This window comes from Megalops cyprinoides, chromosome 17, assembly GCF_013368585.1.
Source record: "Megalops cyprinoides isolate fMegCyp1 chromosome 17, fMegCyp1.pri, whole genome shotgun sequence".
Taxonomy (NCBI): domain Eukaryota; kingdom Metazoa; phylum Chordata; class Actinopteri; order Elopiformes; family Megalopidae; genus Megalops; species Megalops cyprinoides.
The window spans coordinates 7,782,294-7,803,471 of NC_050599.1; the positions used below are offsets into that span (position 1 = coordinate 7,782,294).

The window sequence follows — 21,178 nt, forward strand, 5'->3', positions numbered from 1 at the left end:
GTTTCTCTTGATGAGCTTGCCTACGTTTGCCAATGGTTAGCAATGTATAACACGACATGTAAACTTGCTGGGCTGCAACATTCAGTGATGGTGCCTCCGTACCAACAGCCAGACTCATTTTAAGTGAAATGCAAGCTTATTAAAATACCATGGTACACCATTACCACTATTATCTTGATGTACTGGAGAGCCCCTGTTTTGGGATAAACTTGTCCAGTGATCAATTTTTATAGTGTTGTATACCACAAAACTAGAGTACCAAGTTATTCCTAAGACCAACAATCACACTTATGAACAATATGTTCATTCTAACTGAGGAAATTTAAAGGTTTCCTTTTCTTGTTTCATTAGTTATCAAAAGTAAAATAAAAAAAAGCCTTCCATTAGATGATTGATGAGCGAGGTTTAACAACATCTCCTCATCCTACTCTGATTGTGTTTCCGAGAACAATTACGTCATAGGATCGACCCAGGTGTGCCAACTGCTGGATCCCAGCCTGGAGAACAGAAATCAAATGTGGCATTTAGGCTCTGGTTTATCCATATTAACTCATTTAAGAAGGTAAAATAACCCTGTAAATGACAGAGATGCAGGAATGGCTGTACAATTACACATGCCTTTGTGATGTGGTCAATGCACCGATCCAATAAACTGAACCAGATGCACAGCCTGACTGCAGGACACCTCTCTGCGTTTTACAAACTCATATCTAAATCACCGCTGTCCTCCAGACTACGTCTAGACAAGGGCTGAGATGTGCCAATTTTTACTCACAGGTGTGACTGACCACAAACAAACCCAAACGCTGGCAAACATTTTTTCAGACAACAAAAGTGACACATTTTGAATTGTGCAAGGGAATTAAACATAAATTAATGGATTACTTTAGCTGACAACTGGGTAAGCCAATATGACTCAGTCCCCTGTAACTGACTACAGATTACTAGAACTAGAGGGGACGACAATGTAGCCAATATGCATAATCTTGCTACTCTGAAACAATTAACTTCCAGGTGAATACTATTGGTTTAAATATACAGTCAATTACAGCTATTTTAGGGAAATTGCAGCAATTGGGATTTATGAAAATTAGATCAAGGCACTTGTTTTATGTCAACAAACCATTTCCCACTCAAAGGGAAGCTAAGGTAGCTCACTTCAGTCTTCAGCTCTACCATAACCTCAATATCAGGCAAGCAACTGCAGGCTAACATTTAAATGATCAGTACAGAAATGCAATCAGGCTGGTAGCATAAAAGCTGCAAGAAGGTGTTACGGATGTCTAATATTAAAAAAGTCTTGTATTGTTTAGAACTTTTTCTGCTCCACAGGAGTCACGGCACACAGTTCTGATCCTAGCATATACTGGGAGTCACAGCACACAGCTCTGATCCTAGGATCCCCATGGTGGGGGGGGAGACAACTGTTTTAACCTTGCGCAACATATTGAAGCTAAACTGCTACAGTAAAAATACAGCATAAATTGATAAAATGTTAAAAGTAAACTATGTTAGTCACCTTGGACAAGACTGCCGGCTCAGCAGACAGAGTAATGAGAACAAACTACTAATAATGTAAAAACTACATGGCCCTGAATGTATCATTACTGACTGAAGCCCTTTTATGGCTTTCTGTAACTGTACAACTACACAACTCTACTCGTGTCCCCGTTGGGCTTCCAAGAATCAGCCCCACGGTCTTAACGACTGGCTGGTCAGCAGGCAGCAGGAGAGTAACCTGAACAGGACAGATTCCTGCAGTAAATGAACTATTTCAGAATACCTTCAGTGTTATTTTTGCCCATACTGTACTGACACACACTGTTTTATACATACAGTAAAACACCAATAACAATGCTGTATAAGACAATACTGAGGAGAGGGCAACTGATTAATCTTCTCCCATTATATATCTTAAGCAACTGTACACTGTAGACTAAGTGTACAAAAATATACTTAATAAACCCCTGTGGCAAATCATTATCCATTAAATTAAAGTTGAGGATGGCAAGTGTTAATTTAAGAAACACAATTCCATCTATCTTTTATTTTTGTCAGGGTTTTCTCTCCTCATCTCATACCACTGCAAGGAACAAACATTACAATGGTCAACTACAGCTTAACATATTTACTTACATGCTTCCAGAGTTCCTACCCACAGTTTCAAGTGCATGGAGACAAGGCCCTTCCCAAAACATGTGGGCTGGTTTAACACATCTACATCTCTGACCAGAGACACTACATTTTTTTTTGGTTTATTATACAGAAATCTTTCAGAATAATGACAATAATAATAGTAGTAGTTGTAGCAGAGTAACCAAAACATCATCTCTTTACTAATAATTTACACACTTTTCAGTTCTCCCAGTCAGTTAAGAGCCTTGCCTCCTGGTCACTTATGCACTTTGGCAGTGAAAACAGCGCTGCTTGTACACTGTGGAGGGAAGAGGAACTGCATCTTAACAGCCAGAGCCAAAATCACATAAAATATGTACAGTATCTGCGGACCTTGACAGGATACACTTACAATACACTGCAAGCTGCAAGTCCATGACCTTTGGGAGGGAGAACAGCAGGTTTCCCTCAGAAATGAAGACATTTTAACATTTGCCAAGTAAAGCAATATAGTCTTCTTTTATTAAAAAAAAAAAAAACAAATCCAATACTGTATGAAACAAAGTGACCAATTACAGGCACAAACCCATTCTGTTCACACAAGGAATGAGAACTTCTGAGTGAGAGAGAAATGGGCCTTGGACTTCCTTATTTCCAGCCCCTCTATGGTCAGGACTCCAAATTCCTTCTTGGTCTCCACCTCAACAACCTTACTGACACCATCGCCCATCCCAAAGGTAGTCTGTTTGAATTATGTCAGCATTTCAAAACTGAGGCTCCTAATCGATCCCGATTGACAGGCTGAAAAAAAAAAAATCTCCCTCTCAGGTTCCTGCCTGGGACTGTAACACTGCATCCTGGGAAATATACAAGTACGGCCATATTTCTGCTTGACGTTAATTTTAATAACCCGTCACCGGTTTCCCTGCCAGGCACGAGAGTAAACGTTTCTAGTTTATCACCTTCGCGGATCGATTTTATGGCCCCTACCTTGTGCAACCAGCATCCGACATCAGTTTCCCCAACAGATTTTATTTTGTTGATTCAATTACGGTTGCAGTAATGAAGTGCACAGTTTGGGCTGCCAAATGACAGAATATGCGCCACAGCAAAATATTCTCCCCCAGATATGATATCATGGACAAGTAAGACTATACCTTTTTCCTGAGATTAGTCTACACTAAGGACAGCCAAAGCCTTCAGTCATTCTAACTGGATTTTAAGTTCACTTGTTCTTTGTTCTGTGAATCAGGATGTTTGGGAATGGCAAACAGAAGTAATTGCTAACATCTGATTCATATTTAGACGGAATCTGATTGTCTCAGACTGATAAGAGTATGACATTTGGAACTTAGAAATACCGGTAGGCTGGGTCAAATAACCATGTGCACAGTATGCTAAGGTTATGGACACTTTTCAAATGCTTTTTATTATCTTCATTCATGTACTGCAGTGTTGTAAGGCTTGAGTCGGCTGAACTTTTCTAAAGACACAGCAACATTAGACAACATTAACAACATTACACCAGAGTACAGTTTGATGACAGCGCTCTAATCATCGTTGATGTCCACTATGGTTATGAGAAAATTCTTCAATGAAGTTGACAGGTATTTTGTAATAAACTGTGTGTGTGATTCATATGACAAACCTGACCAGATTCAAAGCTTCTTCATCACACAATGACTGACAGTTTGTACTTTGAAAAACTGCTGAGTAAAGTGATGACTAAAAATCCACAAAAGGTAATCTACATGTATGCCAAGTTGGAAAAATATTATGGTCACGTTTATAATAAATAACAAAAGTGAATCTCTCACTGTACTCATTTCAGTCGCAATGGGTGAAAATTGGAGAATTAGCATAAGTCCACCCCCTAGTGGACACCGAAAGAGGAGCAAGCATTTCGAGGATACAAACGCCTCACAAACAAGTTTAAAATGATAATTAAAAACTGCACATGACACAAGACAGTGGACAGGACCCAGTTAAATATTCAGCTGTATCGTGATGGCTGATGTGTTTTATGCATTGCAACAAGATCCATAAAACAACCGCCTGAAAATTACACACCGCCCAGCAGCAGAAACACCAAAGCGTGCTTTGTTTGTTAAGTGCAAGTTTGGCGGAAAAAAAGAATCAGTGAGAATGACACAACCGTGTGAAGAATGCGTCTCGTCTCCGCATCCTGGACTCAATTTCAGATCAATCTCACAGAAGCAGCTAACAGCATGATCTCATTCCGCTGGTGTTCTGACCCACTGATAAGAAACAAAGCTGACAAAGGAGGCTAATTAATCAGGGAGGCAATCCTGTCTTCAGAGAATATGGCTTACAGGATGAGCCAGTCTGCCAAAAAAGAATCGCCGGCTAAAATAAAACCCCCAAAATTTTACTGAGTAGACGGAAAAAACACCACACAGACAAAAGCAAGAGAAGGATATAATGTTTAATGACTGGCGGGGAGATCGGACTTGATAAGATGCTGCTCTCAGGCTACAGAAGTAGTCATATAGATCCACCTCACACAAGCCGGCTTGTCTGACATTTTTCCCCTTACCACTACACAGGATATAGCTTTTCAAAACCAACTTGCTCTGTTTTTGCAACTGTTGCCGTATGATGTAATGGCTCCTTGTCCCGTCTCTCCGAGCAGTTGTCTCATTCCATTGTTTTCATTTTGTGGTAAAAAAGAACACTCCGCTGACCTCTGGAGGGGATCAAAACCTCTGAGCAAAGCGGCCAGGAATGCCAGACAGAAGCCCCCGGATCAGCCGAAATGACCCTTCTAAAGGACAGAGGCGGCTGTAGCTCACTTATCACATTGAGACATACTGCCCCAGCCTCAACTGCAGATCAGTACCATTTCATCCACCCCATGGCAAAGCCACCTAGCTCTTGCTCACGTTGTGCCTCACGTCTGCCCAAAAAAAATCCCAACATACTGCTGTGACAAAGGGGTTTGAGTTTCACAACACTTAAGACACACCATATATGTCATTCATATAACAGCAAAATATAACTAGACAGCACTGATTTAAAATTACATAAGTTGACAATACATCAGCTGAGGGGGATTAAATATAGAAGGTCTAGCACTTTAAATGAAAGCAGTATATGTACATTTGCAGGTTCAGTGTGCGACCGAAGATCTCCTTTTTATGATATGGATTTTGTCTGCATTACATTACATTCATTTAGCTTATATTCCACAACAAAACGCACTGCCCCACACACCAAACCTCATAAACAACAGACCTGTGGAGAGCCAGCAAAGCAGCCTTCTCCTCGCCCCTCTGGGTTATGGCTGAATGTCATTCTTTTAAGATTAACATGATAAACACGTCCTCTGAGAGGAGGACTTTGCACTCAGAGGGGTAGCAGGTCCCCACAGAAACTCTACCCTGCAGTGTTTACAGTTCTAAGGGTACAAGGCAATCATAAAGCAGAAAAAGAGAGCCCCTGTCCCAACAGGACTTATTTCTTTATGCTTGGAACACACGTTTTTCCACTTATGCTTTGCGCACCCTCTTTTTAGATTTTGCCAGCATGCATATTTGGCTTTATGTCTTTCCCCCCCCCCCTAACAAAAGCACTAACAAAACATTCAACATGTTTGGTGCTGCACCAGACGTGTCTGATTAAATTGGGCTATTTGGGAGTTTGCCAAAAGTTTGGAGGCCAGCAATAACTTCATTTTGGGGAGTGGATGCAGTAAATGGCAAAACCCCAAGGGCCCAGAACAGTGGCACCAATCTGGAGAAACTGCGCAGTCTGTGGATGTGAGTAGCTGAGAGTTACCAGTAATATCCATAGCTTTCGCGTCCGATATAAAGAACTTACAATCAGTTTCACAAGAAAAAAGATACTGTCCTTTTCAAAAGCTACCGAAGTACTGAAACATGCCATTTTTAAAATAATCGTTTGCATTGTACCATGAGGCAAAATAAGTCAAATGAAAATTTCAGGAAGGCAGATAGCTGGTCAGCCAAGATGATGAAAAATATACCATACAGACAACTAGCGAGCTCAACCTTGCAGGCAACATTAACTGAGAAAAGAAGCCAGTACTTAAGAAACTGATCTTCAGCAATCACACTTTATGACTCACTTAATGTCCTTGTCCTTCATATGTGTCTACACTCATCAGATTAATACCAAATTTAAAATAATATGTACCAAACCACAGTGATCTGAATTAACTGTTCAGTTAACGTTAGGTATCTTTCAATGTTTGTTATTCAATTACAATTGCAACAGCTACTTTGGCTGACTGGCTAGCTGGCTAACGCTATGGCACTTAGCCAAGCACTAGTGGACCACTATAAAATCATGGAAACAAAAATGTGTCATAGATTCCAGATTTTTCATTGTGAGCGTATGAAAATAATCACAAGAAACTGACCAAAACTATGCAGACAGTGACTTGGCTAACGACCATGTTTGGTTAGTCACTAGCACAAAACACGAAACACGAACGACGTACGGCAACCTTAATATAACAGACTGCTAACGTTAACCAAACTGTTCCCTAGGTAGGTAACTAGTTACAGTTCATTCAGAAACACGTGTCCAAACTAACAAACTGTAGCATTAAACCAGCAGCAGCCAGTTACTTGGCAAACTAGCAAACGTTAACAAAGAAACCCCGACTAACTGTCGTGTTTATCTAGCTGGCTAATAGTGAGTACCGCTGCATTCACTTGCAACATTTCTTGTTGGTTCTGAATGTGAATGTTGGTTGTCCAACTACTTGGCTAACAAGCTATACAATTCAATAACTCAGCAACAATGCAGGCTGTTCGCTAGCTAAGAAAGAAACAGAAAAGCCTCGTAATCGACGCTTCTAAGTACTGTTAGCTGACTAACCTCGTTGGCTAGGTCCACAGTTAGTTAGCTTATTTATTACCTAGCCAAGCCAGTTAGCCACCAAATCACTCCCCAGCCACCGAGCCACTTGGCTAGCTGGCTAACAAACAATCACATTCATAGCTTGGTAGCTAGCTAGATGCCTGGCTTGCAAGACAGACAGAGAGTTGCTGGTGGAAAGTCAAATTTCTAGCTATGCGCAACAGAATCAGATGGTTTTATATGCAAAGAAACAAGAGCTAGCAATTTAGTACACCAAGCCATTTAACGTTAGCGCGAAAGCTAAAACTGTCTCAAACTGGAATCCGTTAGCCATCCATAATCAGTAACCGTACGCACTGCGGTAAACTAGAACTAAGAATCAACATAAAAAGAGGGAAAGTAATATCAATGCCTTACATCAAACCCGGGAATCAGAGTTGCGGTTTGAATCAGAGCAGCTCACTGCGTCTCTCCCTGTTGAGTGTGTTGTGTCGGGTTTGGTTTCTGGCTGCGTGAATCAAACAGGAAGTGAACTCCCGCGGCGTCTGTGCGCTTGTTGCAGTTACCAAAGTGAACGGAGAACAAGTGGGCAAACGTAGCGATTACTTCCGTCATCCAGATCGCCGTGGATTTTGGGGGTTGCGGACTGGCGTTGGACCAATTCGGCTATAGTACTGATGAAATTCTCTCCTCTTGACTCGCACGAAGCCGCCACAACTCATTCCCCTTCTAAGTATCGCATGTCGTGATTGCACGTTGAATAGTTATGCCGAACACTTTGATTTCTGTATTGGATTAAGACCCTTTTTCCTCAGAAGCACACCACTTTAAATTGCCGATTGCATTAAATTCAGCATGTTATCGTGGATGTAAAAGAGGCCTCACGTATCGGGCGCTGAGATTGCGAAACAGAACGTAGGCATACTTCATGAATGTTTGTGAGTAAATCTTTGCACGAGTGGATATCCGTGGGAATAAAGCTAAATAATGAGAGTCCTTTCCCGATTGAACTGAAGACAGGAAACCCCATGACACAGTCGCGCACCATAGCCTTTCGTCAATCTTTTGCAGTTTTCAGTTTCTAAGGCCCCGGGATGTAGCGTCAAAGCATCGCAAGAGACCTTAGCCAGACAGGATTGGTCGATGCTTCCTTCGCAAACAACGCGCACTCGTCTTCATTTGGTCCAATTTTCCCATATGACGCGTCTGAGCCAATCATAGAAGGATGCGCATTTGTGAAGAGCGCAGCGTCTCGTCTGTACCAGAGCTGAAATTTCTGGAACCACGATTGAACTGAAGGAAAATTGCACGTTACGATTGTAGGCCTATGCCTCTATGCGTTAGCTAATATAATACTATACCGTAATATACTATAATGTTTTTAGATTTAAAATGTATCGGACTATTTTTGATAACAACATATCATGGCATTGAATTTAAAAGTGATGCAGTCATTTATGAGTTATATTAGAGTCGCCCTTATTACATTACTTACAAACGAGTAAAAAGTGTGTCAGTTGCGTGAAAGACGGTAGTTACGGAGCACAACCGACATCCGAACATGCGTCAGCCCTTACGCAGCGTTGTATTCAATAGTGCACGCATGGTTCAATAAACACACACACGCTACACATAAGTGCAGTACAGCATACTGTAGGCTACACAGCGATAAGAATACAGGCGCCTCGGTGCAGTCTGAAAAGGTGTGTGGGGAAAGGGCGACCAGGCGTCCTGAAATTCCACGACAGTGACCTGGCTGGTGTGTAGCTACAGTCGATGGAATGAAGATGAGATATTTGTCTCATCTCTCTGCATTGATTTTTAGCACGCGTAACACTGAGATAATGTAGACCGAACTAGATGTTGAGCCAAGTGATATTCTGCAATCACAATCGTTTTCGATCGTTTACAATATTCACTACGTATGTCCAACACTAATCAACATGGAATACGTACCTGTTATGTACGACACAGCACATGACACTCATTCACCGATGCTACCATCGTCTATTTTCAACCAAAATATTAACTGAAATTCATTTATGCTTTTGTTTCTATGACACCTTTATTAACGCAAGTAGTTATATTTATGTAGTCGCATTCTCTAATTCAGATTTTATTCATGGGAAGTAATCGGAATAATGGCAATCAATTTTTCCAAAGGAACAGAACTCAAAAATACACGTGATACAAGATCGTTTAATATCTACTGCCTCCTTGACACCAGTCATCAGTGTTCTTACCGTGAGCTGTCTTCAAACTGCTCATTTGAGACCAAACACTTCAGAATCAGAATTTAGTTTATTGTTAAATAGGGTGCCCCTACAGGGATTTTTTTTTGTACAGAAGTCTAGTGTGTTCCTCTCAATACTCTAATAATCTTTTCACAAGGAAGTGTCATATGAGATTAGTACATTTACCATTTGACTTTTTGAAGAAGTTATTTGATGACTTTGTCAGCAGGTATATAGTCAGTGATTTATTGTCTTTGTCATAATACATAAACACATACCTAAGAAAAATAAAGGTAGATCATACCCACAAAGAGCATGATGTTTTCAGAGGCAGGTAGTAGGATCGAACTGGGTTTGTAACCGAAAGGTTACCACACTGCTTCCCTGGCCATTGTACCCTCCAGCAATATTATCCTGAACTTCTTTAGTAAATATATGGGTTTGTCAATGGATATATTAAGATGTAAGCAAACTAAATTGCCCTGAATGTAAGCAATGTAAGCAAACTAAATTGCCCTGAATAAGAGAAAATACTTCGTATAAAGTTTGGACAATGTAACAGTACGGGGCAATGCATAATCCTGGATCTATCTCCAAGCATTGGCAAAGTGCAGAATGAAAAAAAAAAAAAAAAAAAAAAACTTCATACAAACATTGTTTGCAAAATGTCAAAATTTATACCAGTTGACAGATGAGCACCATTCAGGAGCATAAACAAGTTTATTTCATTTCATATCAATAGCACATTTTGTTTTCCCTGGCCAGGATTGTTCAAGAGTAATTCCAGCAGAGGAAGTATGAACAATTTACCTGACAATTATTTAAGCAGTATGTCTCAATAAGTATTCAGAAAAACTTATGCATCTGAAAATAAGACCCAGATTGTTTTGCCAGGCATTCAGTACATGGATTTTTCATGTATTGTTAATTATATGGTTGGTAAATTCAACCCAACTCTTTCTCAGAGGGAAATCCTTTATGAATTTATGGTCTGTAGAAATGTTTACCTGTACCCAGCACAGGCATCTCCTCAATTATATCTTACAATCCAAGCATCAAAGCCACTATGAAGCTCACTACAAATGCAAGCTGTATTGATCACATAATATTTAACTCTAAATTTAGTTCCTCCTATAGTAAAAAGATACCTTTTAAGAACTGGCATATGAAAACATGTACAAGTGAAAGAAGGCCACAGGTGGAAAACCTCCTGATAGCAACCTGTAGCATCACCATCATAGACCAAGCCTGAGCATACAATGTCCTCTGGCGCCATCTTGTGGTATGTAGCATAAAATCACAACATGAAAATATGCTCAAAATGCAATACACCTGCAAATCGTGGTACAACACTTAACATGTTTTATTTTGAGTACAAAGAGTGATTAGCAAGTACAAAGACTTTTGATCATACTTTCATCCCAGATTCCTGTGAGAAACACATGGACACATTTAATGTAAGAAATAAAAACAAGGTAAAGATCAAAACGCCGCTCTCTGTTAAGTATTCTACACTGTGTGTTACATATAGCCTTTCAAACAAAACGTTTGACAGTGATAAACAATAAAATCACTTACAAACACAATCTTTCATAAAGATAAAATGGTCAGTCCAGGAGTTAATTCAGGAAGTAACTGAACAGTCAAATGCAAGTGAGAGGAGAAATGCAAATAAAGGCTGTTGGTAGGAATTCTGAACACAGGCATGTAATTGCAGATTAATTTATCAAATCAGCCTGAACACAGAGTTATGCACCCACTTGCAAGGATTCTCCAGTATCAGGTACACAGAGAGGGGTGCAGTGTCATTTATTCAGTCTCCAGCGTTCATGCTTAATGACCTCTGTGACTTTTTCTGAGGTATACGAAGTTGGGTGCAATCTACCTTTCTACAGTAGCTCTACCTAAAAACAGTTCCATACACATAAAAACAAACCAAAATGTTAAAAATCAGACACAGTACACCCTTGCCATAGACGCTGCTTATACAAAGTGCCGCCGAGCTGCTGATTTGTGCGTGTGTTCTGGTCACTGGTGCCTTTTTAATCTGTGTGACCTTTTCCAAATGTCATGTCAATGATCCCAAACCAAATGACTGCCATATTTTGATGCTACCACAGACATCATATGGTTATGCCACAACATTCTGAAACATTAAAAATTGGCATGTTTACGGCCTCAGTGTCTCAGTTTAACTGGAAATCTGCCGTTCCACTGATATCATGTCTGTTCAACCTAAGAAGCTTACAAAACCTATACAAGTTAAGCTAATTCCATGTCTGGCAACTTTAAATCTGGGAGAGCAATACAGAGCGCTACTAAAATAATTCATTTACCTCTTTTTTGTTTACATAGTTTTAGCCCATTTTATGTGTGCTCTACTGTTTTTTTCTCTTCACTCCTCTGTGCATGAAACAAAAAAGCAACAATACAGCTTTTTTTTTTTAAAGCTTCACAAGCTTATTCCTGAAACACCCATGGCCAGAAAAAAGGGAGTAACAGGCCTGCCCCCCAGCCATGTCCCAATTCCCTCCCTGCATCCCGCTAAGCCCACCACAGCAGAAATGCATTACCCGATGCAACAAAGCTCAAAGTTAGGAAAAGGATCAACACGCAGGACGATGTCCACCACGCGTGTTGCATACAGGTCATCAAAAAAAGGCAACCACAGTAATCCACTCCAACTGTTTGGCTTTTTTTTTTTTTTGATTGACTGTCCTGACTTTTCTGGTATCACCACCAGGGTGGAACATGCTAAAGGGCCGAGTCCTGTTCGAACAGCTATAACAAGGGTGTGCTGAATGGAGGAGGAGCGTCAGCCGCACAGGTCAGCTACTGAAACTCCGCCTCGTAGAGGAGCTGGTGGAACTTGAGCTTGATGGCGCTCTTCTTCTCGTAAGGCAGCCTCTTCAGGTACGGGACGAGGCTGAGGAGGAACATCTCGTCCTCCGCGCCCTCCAGTCCGTCCACCTGCCACCTGCGCTTCCGCCGCGGCCCCTGCCAGCCAGCGGGAGGGTCCATCTCGCTGTGCTCGCCCTCGATCTCATGGATGACGAAGCTGGGGTTGCTGTTCTCCATCTTCTCCTCGTCCTTCTCCTCCTCGTCCCGCTCCTCGTCCAGCTCGTCCATGGCCGTGCTGGTGTGGCTGGACCGCGACTGGATGAAGGGCGTGAGGAATGCCATCTGCCAGCTGTACTTCCAGCTGCGGTGGATGCCGCCCGAAGCTCTCCTCCGCTGCTCCGACCGCTTGTCTTTGATGAACATGTCCCTCAGGCTCTTCCATTTCCTCCGACAATCCTCCTCTAGACAACAACAACATCCATTTAGACATCCAAACATCATTATAGACAGGAAAAAAAACACGGAATCTCAGTGAGAGCCTTTTGCTTCATATCATGAAATCCATCCTGAAAGCTGTCAATGACATGTATTTACGTGTGTCATAGCATTTAAAATAGCTAAATAAAAAAAATTAACATGTCAAGAATGTCCAGTCATCTTGAAGCCTTAGTATTTACACAGCCTTTCAACAATAACTTCAAAGTTTACATTTCAATGACCATTTAGTTCCATTATATGTGAAAACTATTCCTTAAATCAATAACACTGTACATTTTAGCTACCATAGTATATATACACCTTTAACAGTTAAAAAGCCAAACATGGAAAAAAAGGAAAACATGTAATGTCAGCCAATAATAGTGTCATCCTTTGCAGATCCTCTGACTAATAAACATGAATTGGTTTAAGAGTGATGTGTAGGTATGGCAAAGTCTTAATGGCCATTTATCCACTTGAGGCCATTGGATCCTGAACACCAGCTACAAACTTAAGAAGCCAAAGATGTCTTGCACATCTTAGGAGGATGCTTACACTTACAGGGCTGGACTGTTGCTATTCATTTCTAGTAAATTAAAAAAAGATTCAGAAAAAAAAAAAAACAACACACATTTCAAATATTAATTCACCAGACTGATCTTCCTTGTGTGTTTCCAGCACATTTGGTTTTGTATGAGTGGATTATTTATGGAAAGCTATTGATTGTTTTGTAATGCAAATATTACAAATCAATAAAACATTCTTTACAGAAATGTAATTGCCATAGATTGACCCTTCTGACGTACACCGTCTAACACACTCGGTATTGAATGAGTAGGTCAGTTATATTGGAAGCTATTGAATTTTTGTAATATAAAACCCCACTTTTCTTTCCTTAAAATCCCTTCGAGAGGGTTTTAATACTCAATATTAATATCAAAACTAACTTTACCCCAGTGATCTTGATCTTGTTTACATCAATTTGAATTTGCTCAAACAATTAGTGCGCCTACAATACGACATTTAAAGTGTGCGTTTCTCCATACAACCATTTTACCAATAACTTGAAATGTATTAAATAAATGTATTAAATATCCTTAGATAGGCTAGTTAGGTAGGCTATCACTTGCTGGTTAGCTAGCTAGCTAACACTAAAACAACTGGGCCTAGGTACCGAGCATCAAGGTTCCATAATAATGACAAATAAAAATAACTACAGCGAGTTAGGTAACTACTTATCTAACTCGCTAAACCACAATCAAATAGTTGTTACAAAGATAAAAATGGCCATTCCAATGTTAATCCAGCAGACAACTAAGGTTAGTTAAAGCGTTAGCCAAGGTTGGCTATGCATAAGCACAATCCTGGTGCTAGCGCTGCGTCCTAAGAGTGCCTCTGAAAAAGCTTTTGCAGATAATAAAGATATTAAGAAACATGTCTATATTCCCCAATATCTGTAGTTGTCTGTGTCTGTGGCTACTACGTACTACAAACTCCTGAGCATTGCGTTTTCTCCAACATGTTTATTTAGCAACACATTGCTAGCGTTAGCAAGGTAGTTCTTTTCACAAAGCAATCAAAACGTCAATCAAGCGTGATGTCACTGCTGGCTGCCCGTCTCCTTTTTTCAGAGCGCGTTCAAGTTTCCCCCTTACCAGGTAATTCCACCTGCAAACTGACAGCTCTCCACGCTTTCGCCTTTTTATCTGCGTCCTTGTACGAGCTCAAAGTGGAGTTGTACAGCTCAGGATAATCGGCCACCGCAGCTATAAGCCGTTCCTCCATGATCCGGCCGTTTGTCTTCGTCCACCCTCGGAGCATGGTTACTGGCTTGTGCGCCTGTGCGCAGAGGAGCTGCCGCAACGTCAATCGCTGGTGACGCAGAAAAAAGGCGGGGTTAGAGAGTTGATGAACCAATCGGCTTTCGGGTTGTGTTGGTCCGATCCGAAGAGGCAGAATTAGCAACAAACAAGCTAGGTGCAGTTAGTTATTGAATTTGTTATGCACCGTAGTTTAATTTAGCAAAACCAGTGGATTCCCATGCTTCATATATCTATAAGCACACGCTTCTGTTCTCGACTGCATACAAATTCCACATGTCTAGCAAAGATGGTAAAACAAAACGCAAGGTTGGTGCATCATCGGTCTTCGCACCTTGTTGGAAAGTGAGAGTATACATTTTATACCTACACATTTGGCTGTTTAGCGTGTGCTCATCTACATTTTGGTAGTTGTGCATCAATATACTACAAACAGAAATACATAATAAAAGGTGATAGAATTTGGAGACTTCAGGTACTCCTAGACTTTTGCAGGAAAGGATCAGTAAAATCCTTAAAGTCATGCGCTCTTTGCAACATGACGAGGTGGCCGAGTGGTTAAGGCGATGGACTGCTAATCCATTGTGCTCTGCACGCGTGGGTTCGAATCCCATCCTCGTCGAAAACTTTTGGCCCGCATTAGGATGACTAATAGTTTGACGCACAGATGTCTTCGTATCAGGCTTTCTGATTAGACGTAGGTACTCATAAAATAGCTAACAAGGAACATTTTCCTGAAAGTACTGATCATCAACATAAATTGTATTTTAACATCTTTTCTTTTAAATGTCCCGTAAAACTGCCAACATTTCCATTTAAAATCTTGTAAATTAACAATGGTAGTATTCGTTATACTATTGTTCCCTTTCTTGCGTATAGAACAGGGAGAGTGAAATAAAAATAGTCATTTCTGCTATGTAAGAAAATTTTGATGTGATATCAAAAGATGAATGTGAGGCAAAAGTAAAGAATGTCAGCTTTTATTTCTGGGTAGGTTTATACTTATGAACAATAACACGTTTGCGTTCAATAACCCCGTTTAGGTGAGCATCGGTACACATATAAGTAAATTAAAGTATCATGAAAGTTGTTAATTGGTATGTTGGTATTATTTGGTATTCCGAGCATGCAAAAATAGATGTAATGATGCAAAAAAATTATGTAATGTCAAGTGCACCTCAACATCTCCAGCAAACAATCGTGTGTTCCATCATTTTCTGATGAAGACACGGTTAAATTGAAAGCATTAACACAACTTAAAATTAAATTAAAATTAACCTCAGAGATATATAGTAAGTGTATGAGCCTTTTTTAAAATTTGTCATTTTCTTGCTCAGAGTTTTTATTGTTATGATCTTGTCCATGTGTGGAAAAGAAAAACACTTTGACAAGCCAGCAAATGAGGGCATGAAAGTGATAATTATATGTGCAAATTAATGGCTGAAACAAAATCTCCAATTCATTTTGAACCACATGGATTCATGTTTGGTACCAAGAACATTGCACAGTATTGAATGCAGAGCTCTGTGTCAGACAGTCCCCATACTGTGAAGATCAATGCATCTGTGCAGTATCAATCAAAGGAGAAAAAGGCCAATGGCTACTTCAAACCAATGCAGTTGTAGACTTAGCTTGGGAATTGGTTCCATCCAGTAAGGCATCAAGTCTCTGTACAGTGACTTGGATATTGCAGAAGTCCAGCATTTATGCCCATCTGTGGCATACTGGCTGAACTGGCTGAACTTTACATCTGGCTGGACTTTACAGGATATGACATCATGCGGTCATAGCATTCGCTGTTCAGCGATGCATTGTAGGTTGTGGTCCTTATGATTACCAGGCAAAAAGACAAAAGCAGTAATCTCTTCTGCTTGGGCTAGGAAAAAGGAAAAAGACAAATAAATATATCAATATATATACAAAAATGGGATAAATTATAATTTCTTAAAGCCATTTTCACTTTTTTATTTGTTAATTTAATCTCATTTGCTTCTACTCTATGTATACCATTTATTCATATCATAAATCTTTTTCTATAAATGTTTTGCTCAAAAAAGCTACTTCTGATGTAAATACAGGGTAAGATTGTAGACTGATAAAAAAAAAAAAAAAAAAAAATCATGGCAAACCCATGTAAAAACGTATGCATTGAAAAGGCGCCTTATTTACTTTGGTCATTTGCTCCAGGAAACACAATAGTTTATTGTTCATCTTCCAGGTAGCCCTTATTATGTGAGCCTGCAGTTCTGTGCTTAGTATGGAGGGGGGAGGCCCTAGGCCCAGCAGCTCGTAGCGAACTCGTGGTCCCATAATCTGTGTTCTTCTGTGAGGAAAGCTGCAGTCTCTCTGCCCCCTTCTCCAATGCAGGGGCTTCATCAGTACCCCTGTGCCTCAATCCCTGTGAATGAAGCAAGTCAAGTCTCTGATCACTGACAGCATATTGAGAGTTAAAAAAAAAATTCAAAAGATAGTGTGTATTTTAATACAAATCACAGTTTACACATTACTACTGGCTCCTTCACTGGTACACCATAAATGCCTTTGGAGTATTGATGTGTGGGACCTAACTGTACCTGATTTATTTTTATTATGTACATACCTCTTTCTTATCACGATGATATTCGTCAATCGCATACTGGTATTTGGCCGCGTTAAGCCCAACTAGGTTTGCCAGTTTCTCCCCTAGAAAATCACAGGCTAGGACCAAATGAAGAAGGATAGGAAAAAAATACAGAATATTTAATTTACATTATACTTACTATAAAGTGAGTGCAAATTTTCTCAGCTGGCGATTGGGAGATACCTCTAGATTCAATTTAATATTGGGGCTTATCCTCCAAAGCAGTACTACTTTTGTAGTACTATCTATTTCTTCCTCTTGAGGGAGATTAAATAGAAAACTACAGACATGTAAAAGAAGTGCAGTTGCCATATACTCACTCCGTAATGACTTCTTTCCGAATTTCACCCACAAAAACGATGAATATTCCCTCCATGAAAGCTGAGCCTACAATGAAAAAGTAGAGCCATAACAACACTAGTGCATCTTACCTGTTATACACATGTTTCAGTAAGAACAGAAGTAAGAGATATTATTGAGATATTAAAAGTGTATTAAGAACATTAAGGGAACAAAAGAACATTATAATGATGACAAAAAAAGTCATCCGTCCCATCCTGGCTCATCATTCTACCAGATTTTATAATAACAACAATTAATGAATGCCATGTTTTATCATCTTAAGGCATAAATAGAACAAAGCTAATTAGGTAATACTACTACTATTACTACAAATAATAATGCACTTAAAACAGCAATTAATACAGCAAAGAGAGCCTAACCAATAAAAATAAAGTAAAGAAAAGGAAGAAACAGGAACTGTAGAGGGAAGTGTGGAAGAGAAAAGCTGACGGAGCCATGGCCTTTGTAAGTCCCTGGCTCACTCACTGGGTCCTTAGCGTCAGTGAAGGGCTCTCTGTGGGGTGCACTGTCCTCTTCATCACTGCTGTCCTCCTCCAGAGTCTCTCCATTAGCAAAGTAGATGACCCTTCTCTGCTGGGACACAGACGCACCCCCAAAATCTGTCTCCTCCACGCGAGAACAAGGGAGATATTTGGGCAGCAGCAGAGCGTTATTATCATTATTCAAGCAATTAATCATTATTCATACGTGCTCATTCTTAAAAAAAAAAAATAACAGTACAATAAAGCCAAATCGGAGAAAAAATATTTCATGACTGTAGGAAAACGGAGTTGACAAACACACCTAGAAACCAATGGAATAAAATACAAACAGAGGAACAGAAAAAAATGAAAGGTTTTTGTCAAGTGAAAATAATGCACATATTTATTTGGCAGACACTCACATCCAGTAAGACTTCCAAGGCCAAGGCTCATATCCAAATTCAGTGCATTGAACTTGCAATGTCCACATAGCAGCACTTCAGTATATGGTCAAGGTCTTTTCCTAAAGCTGACAAATTGGTTGTCACTTTCAAAATAAATGCTGTCAAATACTGTCCGAGCAGGATAATGTGCTACATGGACCATCCAAGGAATGGAATTTCAGAGAAGTTTCTCTCTAGCAGTAAAACTACCCCCTAAACCACATGCAACTGGATGGGACACTTGGTACTCTGCTCCGGGGTACTGTTCAAAGTACGTCAGCTTTTATCCCACATTTCTGGACATTGAGATGAATGTAACACCAAATGCCATAGTGTTAGCAGAGTTCAAACCATTGCTGAAGGTCAAAGGGTTGAAGAAACAGCTCTCGTTAATCACAGCATATAGCACAGTATATACAGTCCTGACGTCAGAATCCACGAAAGAAATAACACAATCGCAAGATGACGAGGTGGCCGAGTGGTTAAGGCGATGGACTGCTAATCCATTGTGCTCTGCACGCGTGGGTTCGAATCCCATCCTCGTCGACATGTTTTAGGCCCGACAGTGTAACAGTTGTAACCACAACCGAAAGGATTCCGGGGTACTGCTGCTGTACCGTTTCCCAAGATACTTAACCCAAAATTCCCTCAAATAAATATCCAAATGGTAACATGTAAAAAATGCGTTTGCTAAATGCCAATAATGTAATGCAAAATTGAACGGCTGTCAAATGAATATTGAACACTTGCTCAGAAAACGCACAGCACGGGCAAAACAATCAACTGCCAATGTGTCAAAGCTATTTAACGAATTTGCAGGAAAAAAGAAACTCACAGCATAACGTCTGATCAACTCAAAAATGAAACGCGTTTCAATCAACCAGCTCATACATTGACTAAAGCTGTCAAGATTTTTGACCCCCCAACAAGTCTGCAGGCTACATGGAAACCAGCCGGTTGGATTCTCCTCCAGGTTTTGAAGTGAGGAACGTGCTCCACAACAACGCAAAAGAAACTGAGGTGCAATGCCTTAGAATGATTTCTATGATAAAGCTAGTTTCCAAATCTAACACAGGAGACAAAACGATACAGCTGTAACAAATTCTATCCATGCTGAAAACCGTTTCTCTTAAGAACAAGTTCTCACTCCACATCGATGACAAAGGAGACCGCAAAACAACTGCAAATTTAATCACTACGTTTAGAGTTCTGGAAGCTTCTTTAGAACTGTGTGAATGACATTCGCAGTTTTCATGTGATTTACTTTACACATTCCTGCTGCTTTTTCTTCTTCTATTGTGCAGGTAAATACGAATGCACACGTTTACCTCCATTGCTTTCCAAGCGCCGAACACCTTGCACGCCCCTGCACAACATTTCACAAGCAGTGTTTCAGGGACTGAACTCAACACGTTACAGTATCGGATCCAAACGTCGCTGCCATTTATGCTTAATTCGTGGTAATAAATTCATCACCTTAGATGACTGGGCAGGTGCAGTTCGATAATTGCTAAACAAGGGGTTTGGAAAAGGTTGTGTTGACCTCTTGGAATCGGAGCTCTGAAGTACAAAACGAGAAAAACTATGTGTACACACATCCTGGTATTTGCATTGCATTATGGTGTTCTATAACTGGTCATGTGAGTCTGTGTAACATCTAATGTCAAATTTTAAAAGTAGTGTCATCTATTATGTTGTGAAGAAATACATTCATTTGCTTCCCTGATTGCAGACGGGGAGTCCTCGTGAAGAACTGATGGACTGTCCGACAATGTTTTACAACGCAGATAAGAAGCACACATGTAACAACATGCATCGTTACTGTTTAACTGTCGGCTTTGAATCAAAAGAGACATATAAATTCTCTACAAAATACCGGATTATTCTATCCTTCAACCTTTCAAACATGGACAGCACTTACTTTCTCCTGCTCCAGATTCATTCTTATTCCTTAGACGTCTTGCCAATTTTCTGCGTGGAACCGACTGGTGCCTGAGCTCAAAGCAGATTAATTTCCCCCACATAGAGCCATGACTCTTTCTAGCCCTGAGAAATCTGGACAAGACAAACCGGATTCAAGCATCCTCTTTCAGTTTTGACACTTGATACGCATGTGTGTTAGAGACTAGCGCTCATGAGTAATGCCAACAACGCTGACACTGGGAGTGACCGTGTAAATGCTTCAGTCATGGCTGTACTTTACATTTCAGTTTCACTCTTAAAGCGACATACGCAGGGGCTGGACTGTTCTTCCCAACATGAGGAATGTAGGAGTTTATCGTCAGGCTGCGATAATGCGAATCGCGCTGCTCCTTGCAGCACTACAAGTGGGCCTCGCTGCTGCAATTCTAGCTCCCTACCTACGCATTTGTGCCACCTATTTCTTAATTGTAAGCTGTAATGACGATCAGAATGCAGTTAAGTTTTCAATTTTTCGTCATTTTTAATACAATTTGCCATGAAGGGAACAAACAAACAACAAATTTCAGGAGGTTGGTTGCTTTATTTGTGTTTACAGCATTGTAATACAGCATATACTATATTCATATGTAGTAATGGTTAAAAAAAAGTTAATGGGTCAATCCAAGCCGTCCTCTTTCAAATGACAGTGAACTCAGTTGATCCTTCAATTAAAAACGGACTTGTCTACATGCTTTCAGTTACTGTAATAATAACCAGAGGATCTTGCAATGAGTATGGTTTAAGCAGAGATGTAGATGGTACTGAAATGGATCCACAAGTGACAAGAAGACCCTACAGGTAAAAAGTGCAAGGATTTAATTGTTCTTTCAAATAAGAACTTTAATAATATTCCTTTGACATACAACAGGGAACAAATTTAATTCAGTCTAATGCTGTAAGGAAGGTAAATTAAACACTGATCTCAGCATTTCAAACTGGTGAATTCACTTCCTCGCCAGTTTTAAAACAGATTCAAAGGAGTGTTCTAAATGGT

The 21,178-nt window shown here is 40.2% G+C and overlaps 3 protein-coding genes and 2 non-coding genes across 6 annotated transcripts in view; 2 read left to right on the top strand and 3 right to left on the bottom strand.

The window, feature by feature from the left end:
• Positions 1 to 7,800, bottom strand: part of disp1 (dispatched homolog 1 (Drosophila)) — a 74,600-nt gene extending 66,800 nt beyond the window's left edge. For both annotated transcript variants that reach the window (XM_036549681.1, XM_036549680.1), the window contains exon 1: positions 7,381 to 7,800. The gene's annotated coding sequence lies outside the window, so the exon portion shown is untranslated. The remainder of the gene's footprint in view (positions 1 to 7,380) is intronic.
• A 2,829-nt stretch (positions 7,801 to 10,629) lies between these two features.
• On the bottom strand, positions 10,630 to 14,332 carry LOC118792515 (MADF and BESS domain-containing protein). Its single transcript, XM_036550387.1, has 2 exons — positions 14,171 to 14,332; positions 10,630 to 12,499 (listed from the first exon to the last, which is right to left on the bottom strand). Exons 1-2 carry the CDS (start codon positions 14,298 to 14,300, stop codon positions 12,030 to 12,032), a joined length of 600 nt encoding a protein of 199 aa, XP_036406280.1. The 5' UTR covers positions 14,301 to 14,332; the 3' UTR covers positions 10,630 to 12,029.
• A 543-nt stretch (positions 14,333 to 14,875) lies between these two features.
• Positions 14,876 to 14,957, top strand: trnas-gcu. Its single transcript has one exon. It is a non-coding gene; the product is annotated as a tRNA-Ser (tRNA).
• A 356-nt stretch (positions 14,958 to 15,313) lies between these two features.
• Positions 15,314 to 20,323, bottom strand: LOC118792555 (protein FAM177A1). Its single transcript, XM_036550434.1, has 6 exons — positions 20,144 to 20,323; positions 17,784 to 17,924; positions 17,276 to 17,342; positions 16,935 to 17,032; positions 16,505 to 16,733; positions 15,314 to 16,211 (listed from the first exon to the last, which is right to left on the bottom strand). The coding sequence occupies exons 1-5, from the start codon at positions 20,162 to 20,164 to the stop codon at positions 16,536 to 16,538; spliced, it is 525 nt and encodes a 174-aa protein (XP_036406327.1). The 5' UTR covers positions 20,165 to 20,323; the 3' UTR covers positions 15,314 to 16,211; positions 16,505 to 16,535.
• On the top strand, positions 18,687 to 18,768 carry trnas-gcu. The gene has a single exon. It is a non-coding gene; the product is annotated as a tRNA-Ser (tRNA).
• Positions 20,324 to 21,178: the final 855 nt, after the last annotated feature.